The sequence below is a fragment of the Monocercomonoides exilis genome (assembly GCF_001643675.1).
Source record: "Monocercomonoides exilis strain PA203 chromosome Unknown scaffold45-810774, whole genome shotgun sequence".
NCBI classification, from domain to species: domain Eukaryota; phylum Preaxostyla; order Oxymonadida; family Polymastigidae; genus Monocercomonoides; species Monocercomonoides exilis.
Window position 1 is genome coordinate 85,755 of NW_027150590.1, and position 10,996 is coordinate 96,750.

General features: G+C 37.1%; 3 protein-coding genes across 3 annotated transcripts; all 3 read right to left on the bottom strand.

Annotated features, from left to right (window-relative positions):
* Positions 1–1,188: 1,188 nt before the first annotated feature.
* On the bottom strand, positions 1,189–1,615 carry MONOS_11551 (uncharacterized protein; the record flags this gene model as incomplete). Its single annotated transcript, XM_067864091.1, has 2 exons — positions 1,189–1,325; positions 1,507–1,615. 2 exons carry the CDS (start codon positions 1,613–1,615, stop codon positions 1,189–1,191), a joined length of 246 nt encoding a protein of 81 aa, XP_067721695.1.
* A 1,021-nt stretch (positions 1,616–2,636) lies between these two features.
* Positions 2,637–5,097, bottom strand: MONOS_11552 (uncharacterized protein; the record flags this gene model as incomplete). The annotated part of the gene is made up of 4 exons (XM_067864092.1): positions 2,637–2,906; positions 3,519–3,817; positions 3,920–4,413; positions 4,697–5,097. 4 exons carry the CDS (start codon positions 5,095–5,097, stop codon positions 2,637–2,639), a joined length of 1,464 nt encoding a protein of 487 aa, XP_067721696.1.
* Positions 5,098–5,319: 222 nt separating this feature from the next.
* On the bottom strand, positions 5,320–6,581 carry MONOS_11553 (uncharacterized protein; the record flags this gene model as incomplete). Its single annotated transcript, XM_067864093.1, has 2 exons — positions 5,320–5,972; positions 6,152–6,581. The coding sequence occupies 2 exons, from the start codon at positions 6,579–6,581 to the stop codon at positions 5,320–5,322; spliced, it is 1,083 nt and encodes a 360-aa protein (XP_067721697.1).
* Positions 6,582–10,996: the final 4,415 nt, after the last annotated feature.

Sequence of the window (10,996 nt, forward strand, 5' to 3'; positions counted from 1 at the left end):
GAAGCGTTTATTTCAAATCGAACGTTTAAAGCCACAACATCAGCATTCCACATTCCTATATTACAATTTTTACTTGTTTTCAACATTTTCAATTATATTTTTGACCTTTTTTTCTCATTTCACTGTTTTTGCTTAAAACACTGTTTTTTATATAAACAAGTGTTTGTGTCAAATTTTATAAAAACGAAAAAAATAAATAAAGTCTTATTTATCGTTCATTTGTATTAAGCATTGAAATGAAAAAGAACTTCTCAAAAACTTGAACAAAAAAGCAAGTGGATATAATTTTTTTGTTATTCAAATTATTAAACATATACAAACAAATAATAATTTTTACATATACGAATCGTTTTATTTTAATAATGCTTATTTATCATTTCAATAAATTTAAAAACAAATGGATGCATGTCTCTTAAATTGTGTTTTTTAAAAAAATGTGTGAAATAAGAAAAAGTGTTAAAAAAACAAATTGAGAAAGTTTAAAACAACTAAATTATATAAAAAATAAACGATGTTTTATGATATGAAAGCTTAAAACTTCTGATAAAAAATATTCGCTGGAAAAGCAGCAAGTCAACGATCAAAACATAAAATTATTATAATCCTCAATCTTTTTGTAAAAAATGAAATATTGAAAAAAAAATACAGAATAAGGAAATAAAAACATTTCAAACATTTCTGGTTATTTTTTATTTATCACAAACTTGTGTATAGCTGAAAGTTTAATAAAAAAGAAAAAGGTCAAGATAAAGAAAAAAGGTCAAGGTAAAATTATAGCCCTATTAAAAAATGAAAAGAAACTCGTCAATTTTTGCTTTTTCCACTTAAAAAGCTTCTATCGCATAAACATATTCATTTTATCTTTCTCTCTTCGTTTCTCCTCTGATTCTCTCTATCTCCTTCTCATCAATTATATGTCATCCAGTTTTCTGCCTCCTCAGATGCTCTGCTGTTGTCGCCTTTCTCAACACCTGCATCACCACCCACTGCCACTTCTCCTTCACTCCTCATTCGCATCTGCTCACTCTTCCATCTTCTCCTTCCTCGACGGATCCCTCTCTGTGTTCTCCTCCCTCTTTTCCTCTCCAAAACATCCAATCCACTTCAGCTCAATGCTCATTTGTGCTTGCACAGTTACCCTTCGCCTCTCCAGGATATCTGTCCATTCCATCCACCTCTCCTGCCCTGCTATTCGTGCTCTCCCCGCTTCCTCCCTCTTCCTCTCCCACGCCAACCTCTCCACACTACGTCCTGCCTAGCCTCTGCTGGTTTTTCAATAATAGCATCAGCTTCTTCGTTGAGCATCTCATCGACACGGATCTCGCCTTTGGAGGTTTCAGTGTTGTTATTTTCATCTTTCTGTTTTAAATAAGTCAATAAGCTTCTTCAGCATGATGTACTCCTTCTTCACCACCATTTTTTTCGACCAGCTCAGAGGTGAACAACTGTGTGCATGTCGACAGCTGCTTGTTCACTTGCAACAGATCAGCCTGTCCCGAATGTCACCTTTGCCTGCAGCATCATCATCAGCTCTGACTTCTGTGAGATTAACATTGCCTCGCTTTGACAAAGCGACTGCGCACTCTGTGGCACTTCCAAGTGGCTTCTCATCCATCGATTAGCTCTCCGAAGCATCGCATCTTACATCCCTTCCCTGCTGTTTGTTGCTGTGCTTAAGGACACCCATGAAAAAGAAGCAGCAGACGGAATGATAAAGATAAATAACAATTGATTATTTCTCCGTATTAGCTTTCTTTTACTGCTCGTTGAAGTCTTCTCTTCCAACTTCTCTCCTTTTCCATATTATCCTTTTTTCTTTTAAAATCTCTTCAATTTTTTAAATCCAAATTCCATTCATAATATTCTGTTTTTTAATAAATTTATCTTTCTCTTTATCTTTCTTCTCTTCATTCACCAAATAATTTTCTTTTCATTTTTTGAAGAAGATGATTTCTTCATAAATTCCATTCTTTTTTATTTCTGCTATTATCACTTATGAAGATGCAAAAAATGAAGAAATACGATCAGAAGAAGAAGAAGATGATGATGACTACGATGATGAATCAGATGGTAGCTGTAACAAAAGCAGAGCAAGGAGGACAGTTGCAGGTGAAGATGAAAGAATATCCTTTGAAAAAAAGAAAGAACTTTGAAAAAATAGACTTCATGTCGTATAATTCTCAGGAATTGCTCCAGATGGGGGAGAAAAGAAAAAGAAAAAGATACCCGTTCACGACTCTGAAGTGGGAGAGAATGAGTCGAAGGAAAAGGGAGGAAAACTAAGGATGGAGAATTTTTTGATGTGAATGACGGAGAAGAGGGAAAAGGAGAGGGAGATTGCGAAAGAGAAGAGAGAGGTAACTGAGAGGAGGTGACGCTTGTCTGAAGCTGATGTGGAAGAATTGCTGAGAATTAGTCTTTCTTTATCTGATTGGGAAGTTCTCCTCCTCGTCCACTTGCTGTTCCTGATGCATTTATCGCATGCCAACAGAAGTTGTATTAGCTTCATAAGCAGCAGAATTTGAAGATCCATTCATATCCTGTGCGTTTGTTGCAACATTCGATGCCAATGAAGTTGACTGAGACTCAGATGTTTGCTGGATAGAAGCAAAAGCGGAAGGTGTGGCTTGTTGTGATTATGCAGCTCCAACAACCTTCAATCGCTGGATGAGAGAGGCAGAAATAGACATCGAAGGAGAAGAGGAAGGTTTCTGGTCATAGTGTGTCTCGAATATAGCTGATATTTTGTGTGGGGCAAGTCCTTCTTCACCATCAGCAAGAGAGTAGCGGTGACGATAGCATTGAGTGAAGTGCGTGTTGCTAGCAGACGAAGCAGCAGGCGATTGGATGATGCGGCAGAAGGGCTGAGTGGCTGCGTGGAGTATGAGATGATGGAAGGCGTTGTGCTGAAGGATGGTATGGACTGAGAAATGGAAATAGAAGCGACGAAGGAGGTGAACAGAGAAGGTATTGAAAACACGAAGATGATATGAAAGATGCTGAAAGCAGCTTTGAAGGCAGAGTGCGGACGATTGAAGTGAGCAAATGAGAAAGCGGGAGTGGGCACATGTTGACAAGAGGCTCCCACAAAAATTTGAGAGAAAAAGGCAGAATCGAAGGCTGCTCTTCTTTATGTGGCTGTTCAACGTGCAGCGGAGCAACCTTGTGTGTGTTGAATCTGTCAGTTCGAATAGAGTTTCACCGATGGATGGGACGCATGCTATTCTCGGCGGAGTATCAAAAATTGCATTTTCTGAGGCAGACAGCAGAAGTTGTTGGTCTTCGAAAAAGACAGACGAAGGAAACAAAAGTGGGTCAAGCAGAATATTCGCATTGATTGCATATGACTCTCTTTCCACTGCATTCAAAGAGAAATTATTTTCATCATTCTTTCTATTGATCATGTTCTGCACATCAGGAATAGTGCTGAAGATTCCCCTCTCTTCTCAGAACAGCTCAACTGTGCATCTTGCCTCGTCCCCTCCTTCAACAGCTGTCCTTCCTTCTCATCTCCACACATTCATCTCATTTCTCATGTTCTCCACCAGTTGTGCATCTCTCACAGTATCTTCTCCTCCCAAGCTGAACAGCCTCGTTCCACACAACAGGCTCAGAAACGAGTTCGCATCATTTGCCAATATTCCCCCTGTTGTCCCGGCATACGAAGAAGGAATGGTTGTTTGCTTTGGAAGCTGAGGTGACCAAAGCTGGTTGAAAAGATGAAAGAGTGCCTTTCCGAGAGAGTGAAGCGAAGAAGCGCCTTCATCCTGCCCAATCTGTTCATCAACCTCACAAACAGCTTCTTCGGCCCTGTCTTCTGTTTGTTTTTCTCCCCAAACACAGAATTGTTCCCAAGGTCATCTGCTCCTCCTCCTCTATCTTCTCCATTTGCATTGGCATGCCGTCTAACAAGACACACTTGCAGAAGAAGAAGTTATCGCAAACCCATTTTCCGCAGCTGCTCTGAGATGTGTCTGAGTTGTTCTTTCGAATGCTGCTTTGATGGCAGACAAGACAAGATGCCTTCGTGATACAGAAATATGCAATAAACTGTGATTGCTGTGTCTTCTGCGCGGGCTCTGCAGCGCTTCTCTGCCTCCGTCTGAGCCAATTGCATTCTCATCTTCTTCTTTCGCATTGTTTTCCTTTGTGGACTTAACTGAAGTAAAGGAAAACTGCAGATAAATCGGACTGAGCTCTCCGCTAAAGATGGTCGGAGTGGGTGAGAAAGTTACACGGGACTTCTTCTGATTGCTCTTTTGGGATTCAGATGAAAGCGTCTTTCGCTGCTTGGGAGTGAAGCGCAGGGCAGGGCGTGAAGTTAAGTCTTCTTCTCTTTCTGTTGTCTTTGATGTTTCATCGGCATTTGATGTATCAGCAGATCGTGTTATATCCAAACTGTCTTCATCACAGCTGACGTAACTATCATCGCTGTCGTCATTGTTATCATCTTCACTGTCTTCTTCTGCTTCTTCAGTGTCTGCTGCACCTGCTCCGTTCACTCACTCTTTCCTCTCTTCATTTCGAATCAAACAGAACATGTTCTTCCCTTTCCCTCTCGGCCACATCTTTCTTTTTTGTTTCTTTGCCTTGCTTTCCTCTTCCTGCACGAGATTTGCATAAAGTCTAAAATCGGCTGGATTGATTGTTGGAATGATCCTTCCATGTGTCAGTTTCAGTGTGTTCTCCTTCAAACTTCGTAACTGCCTCCTTCTTCTGTCTCTCTTTCATCTCAGCTGCTTTGAATGTTGTTTCGACTGAGCTGTTTTCTCTCATTTTTGCAGAGTTGAATGTGGATGAGGTGTCATATTCAAAAACAGATCTGCTCTTTTTCTGTGTCTGCCGATTTGCCCGTGTGCTTGTCAAAAATATCTTTGCACTGAGGATCCTGTCTAACTCCACGTCTTCTTCTTCCTCCTCCTCCTCATCATCATCCACTTCCTCGCCATATTCATTCTTATCGGTGTCACTTCTGCTTCTTCCACTTTTCTCACTCATATCAGACTTAAAAGAGTCAAAGGCGATGCTGCCTTCTGTCACACCTTGCAGCTCCAGCTCTCTCGAAAGCAGCTCACTCAGCACATCATACGAACTCATCGTCGGACTTGTCTTTGATAGGAATGCTTTTCATTTCAATTTTCCTTTCCTTTCACGCTCGCTTATCCTCTCCGCTTTTCACCTTTTTGCCTTCAAAACTCCAATTCATCTGGAGGAAGCTCGTCAAACACAGAAATATTTCTTTTCTTATCTTTTTCCTTTCTCCTTTTTCCTTTTTCCCTTCTCATCTTCTTTCACTTTCTCTTTGTTTCCAAGCTTCCTCTAACTCTCCAATGCCGCGGCTGCTGACTCCAAACACCTCGAATACTGTACAGTCACATTTGCACTTGCTCCTCCTTCACTCTTCTTCCCCTGCAGATTCAACCCCATCGCGGTAATCATCCGCTTCCTCTTCATCTTCGGTGGCCTTCCGTGTGGAATATTCAGCGGCACTTGCTCCATCCCCACACGTAATAGCTTCTTCTTCTTGCTGTTATTATTGTTATTGCTGTTATTGCTGATTCCACCCATCTTGTTTGTCAGTCCCAGCACTTCTGATTTGAACTCCGGTAAAGCAATCCTTGAGCCTGTGTGTGTTTTCATGCAGACTGTCCGCTTGAAGGCAGCAAGCGCTTTTTCCCTGTTGCTTTTTTTGAGTGATCTGCCGAGTGCGGAAGTTGGAACACTCAGCAGTGAAACAGACGAAGAAGAGGATGAAGAATTCTTCGTCTGAGTACTTGAAATCGGGATAGAGGTTGCTGGAAATCCAACATTCAACGAAGTGGAAACAGAAGAAGCAGAAGAAGCAGAAGAAGCAGAAGAAGCAGAAGAAGCAGAAGAAGCAGAAGAAGAGGAGGAAAAAAAAGACGAAAATTGTGATAGCGAAGAAGGAGATAAGGGAGATAATTCAGTGGATGTGTTATTTGGAGAAGCGGCTTATGATTAATATGAGGAAGAAAACGATGAAGAGGAGGAATGTGAAATGGAACAATCTTTCGATAAATGGGGAGAAGTTTGAGATGATGATGAAAGCATTAAAGTCGTGCGAATGAACTTCATTCAAGCAAAAAAATGAAGCAATTGTTCGCACATTTTTCTGATGTTGAAAACATACCACCGAAAAGGGAATAGGCGAGAATGGGAAGACGAATGAGATGAATGGAAGGACGAGAGGGGAAAGGAAAAAGATTTTTGAGAAAAAGCATAAGCAGCAGCAGCAGAAGAAGATGATGATGAAAAAGAAGAAGAAGAAGAAGAAGAAGATGGTTGAGGAATACTACTGGAGGCGATGCTGGTGGAATCTGTGTCATTTCCTGTGATTTTGGAATCAATCGCACTGAAGGTGAGTGCTTGAAGAGGAACAAATGTTGAGGTGAAGAGGGTGAGGGATGCTTCTTTGAGGAGGGAAATGAAGCCGTTGAATGCATATTCGATGGCGGCACATGTGGTCTTTTGGTGTCTACCACACACATTAGCATCCGTTCCATTGTTGGCAGCAATTTTGTTCTGGGCGATGAGGGGGAGCCAGCCATTGAAAGTTTCATTGTAAGCAGTTCCTTGATTCCACACTCTTTTTGTTTGAGTTGTTGAACCACAATTCTCAAATGAAGATTGGGTTATGCTGCTTCCACTGAAGAACACATCATTTCCTCTGCCATTTACAGTAGTGCTTCCAACGAAGTAGTTAATTATTTTTTCATTCACCTTTTGAATATGCTAATTAGCTGGTGCGAATCAATTTTCAAATGGTTTTGCTCCTGTTTCTTTTCTCTTTGCTATGATTTCATTCAGAAAATATATTTCCTTCTGATTCTTCTGAACTCTATCGTCATGTTCTCTTTCTTCATCTTTATCCAACAAATATTAAACTTCATTTCAAGTGAACTGTTAATTCTCCAAAAATCTATTTTAATTAAAAAAGAAATTCATTTCTTCATTATTTTGTTAATTTGTTTCATCATCTTTTTTTCTCCATCTTCAATGCACGTTGTGTCACGATAAATAGCTATCATTATACGATAAACATGAAAAATAAAATCCAAAAGTCAGATGAATAAATTTATAAATCAATTTATAAAATCAATGAAGATAAGTTCAGAGTATATTCAAAGAAATAATAAGTCAAAATAGAGAATCAAAAAAAAGATAGATTGAATTAATAATAATGGAGAAAAAACCAATAAACCATGATAAAATAAAAAATAAAGACAAAAAAATACTCATTAAATTAGAATCACTTACAGACATATTTCTGAAAGATGAATTATTATTCTTTCATTTTCACTGATATTCCATCTCGGGCTGACAAATTATTTATGAAAAAAATCGTATTGGTTGCTATTATTGCAGCTTTTTTAATAGAAATAAAATGAGAATATGGTTCAAATTCATTAATTGCTTTGCACTTTGCTCACAAAAATATCCACATGAAAATTAACGCATATTTATTTTTGACACAATAAAATACAAAAAATTATAAATACGTTCCATTTTCCTTAAAATATATGAAATTTAGAATGTCGATCACAAAAGTGGTCACTAATTTTTCTTCGGATTTTGCAACAAACAAACATTAAAAGATGTAAGGAAGCTGTATGTGTGGAAATCTGAGAAAAAATTAGTGACCACTTTTGTGATCGCCAGTCATTTCAATTTTCAGTTTTATAATAGTTCCGATCGTTCAACGGATCAAATCTGATGAGAACCTTAATAAAAGTGTTTTTCAAAATGACTGGCGATCACAAAAGTGGTCACTAATTTTTTCTCAGATTTCCACGCATACAGCTTCCCCACATCTTTTAATTAACCCTGGGTGACGCACTGACCATTGACGTGGACCTTTCGATCCCTGACTGACGTGAAAATATTTTCACGTCAGTCAATAATCTTTGTTCAATTGAATTTTGATTTCGAAATTAAAAACATTAATAATAAAGGATTCTTTTTTCAGTGAGCTTGTTTTATTATTTTTTTATTTTTATTTTATTCTCAAATCAAAAATTCCATTATGTGATTTTCACTGACGAAATAGTCAAGATCGGAATTTTGAAACTTATTTGACGTCAGTGACGTCACGTCAGGTCACTCAAAATGTTGGAATTAGATGAAGATCAGGAACAAGAAAAATTACCGAAGGAATTGCTCGGATGTTTAAGTAATGCTTTTGTTGTATGTTCCATTTCCATTTTATTTCTTTTAAAAAACAAACTGTTTTTTCACTAAAGAAAGATATGTTCGAAAAAACAAGAAAGAAGTTGAATGATGCAGGCTGTCAATTTGTGAAATTACAAAAACACTGCGAAACGAAATATGGACCAGGTTTTTTAACTTTTTTTAACTTTAATTTTTTTAATTTTTTGTAATTTTTCTTTATGGAAAGTGCATGATCATCATCGGAAAAAAATTGAATTTCTTTCTCGAATTTCGTTTGAAGTCATCGGAGAATCATTATGGATTTCTTTCACTCTTGTTGACGAAAACTGTGTGCCAAAAAAAGATTGTCATAGGAACTATTTATGTCCAAATGCTAAGGATGGATTTGCTTGTGGAATATCAGGAAGAAGAAGTTACTCGTTGGTGGTGAACCACAACTGTGAATTTCTAAAACACAAAATATTGCACGATTCCAAAAGATTCCAGATCAGAAATCATCTTTCAATGAAACTGGATTTTTCCCTAAAATTGATGGGCCTTTTGATGCACAAGAATTACAAAAACAGTTTATATCTTTGATATGTCGATGCAATTCATCATTTTTATCGTCGTCTTCAAAAGAAATGAATACATTTATTTCTTCATTAATTAGAGCTGGACAACGCAACCCATCACTATCATCGGAATCAATATTCCCATATTTGACACGCAAGAAAATCGCCCACATGGTTCTCAAAGAAAAAGTCAGAGTGGTGAAGGAAAAGGAGTCGACAATAAGAAACAGTGGGGTGTGTGTAATGCTTGATGGAGCTTCAGTCGCCAATAGAAAGATCATTGTGATGACAGTTTCTAAATTATCCGTTGAAAGCAGTCCACTATTTTGGGGACTATTTCAACCTTGTGGAACTGTCAACGAGTTCGATTTCCTTATTAACAACCTGATAAATGAATTCAGCAAATTTAACGCAATTATCAGAAGTTTTTGTACAGATGGCTTTTCTTCTCAAATTCGAGCTATCGAGAATTTCACAAGCCAGGAAAGCAATGCAGATTTAATTGAAAAAAAAGTCAGAGTTTTATTCCTTTTCATATTTACTGCTGCAATCACTTGACAAATTTGGTAATCACAAATTTAAATAGAAAAGTTCCATTTCTATTTGATCTCAAAACAAGAATGCTAAATTTTACTCAAAAAGCCCATACTCAGCCAATCAAAAACATTCTCAAGAAACATGCCCCAACATTTATCACAACAAGATGGAATTCATTGTTCGAAATAGCTTCGTTCATCAGGAAAAAGAATCAAATCATTCAAAAGAAATATTTATAAGACACGGATAGCCCAGTGGATATCATCAAAGCAGAAGTGTTCTTATTCCCTTTTCATTTGCTTCACATGAATTTCGAAAATGATAATATCAAGAAAAGTCAAGTTTTCCCTAAATTATTATGATCTTTTGAGTTTTTTTTCTATATTTTGAAGCTGGTTCAGTTCAAAGAAGAAAAATGGAGAAACTCGATTGTGAACACACTTATATTGATGCATAATTGTTTTTTTGTAGGAACGTGTGGTGAATATATTGCGCTTTCATATGCTGTAACCCCCCAATTGGCGTTCAATTGGTTCGAAAACAACTATTTCCTCTCAGAAACTTTTCAACACCATCTTTCTTTGAAAAAGAAGCTGAAATCTCTTGTCTATCCTCTTCAGCAAATTCTTCAGTCTTCAGACACATGGCTTCATCATTATTTCATCCTTTGCCTTATCTAGTTGACTTAAATGCAAAAGAGTTTTTAAAATTATTTATATTAATTCCTTTAACTTAAGTTTTTAATATTTGTTATGAATTTTTGGAAACCCAGGATGAATTATAGACCCCAATCCCAGGCTACATTTTTAAATAAATCCAAAAGTCAATCAGGTTTGTTATTATTTTTATGTGTTTATTTTTTGTATTGAGTGCTGATTCATTTTCATATGTTAATTGAAGAAAAAAATGAATTGAATGATATTCTTTTGTTGATTCAGCAACTGGAAGAAACAGATCAAGAAACATATGGAAAGAGAAATGAAAAGAAGCTAGTTATTGGAGAAGAAGATGAAGAAAGCGACGAATTTGGATTATTAGAAGCGGAAGAAAATTCAGTTAACGATAGGTATGATTTTTTATTTGAATAACAAATCCCAAGCCAAACTCAAATCCGGGAAGATAATGAAATATCCACAACGTCTGAAATTTCTTCAAATTCAAGCAATTCAAATTCTTCGACACCAACACTTGTGGATCTTAATTGTTATTCTTCAGCGAGTCTTTGTTCACATGAAACGATGAATGAATCACAAAGAGAACTGATGGATATTGATGGAGTCCTTGAAGATAATCAGAAGGATGAAACAACATGTTTGGCAGATGACATTCACGGTCACTATCATTGTTCTTTTGAAGGACATCAGTCAGAATTAGAAGGAGAAGGTGATTTCGATATTGAAGAATTGTTTTCGACTGGCAAATTACCTATTATTACAGAATTCAATGAAGAAAAAGAAACACAAAGCATGAAACAGATAGAGAACACGTTGTTTGTTGATTGGTTTCCTAGGCTTGACGCATATTTTTCGAAATATGCAAAAAAAGTTTTAGGAAACATGGAAAGGGAATACTCAGAAGGTTGCATGCTGCTGTTTGAAAGGCAGATGAGATCAAAGCCGGATGATATATTTGAAAATAACCCCGAAATTTATTACCAAGTGCTGGCAGCATATGGAAATATTCAAACAGTTTATTCTGGATTGTGCCTTTCGTTA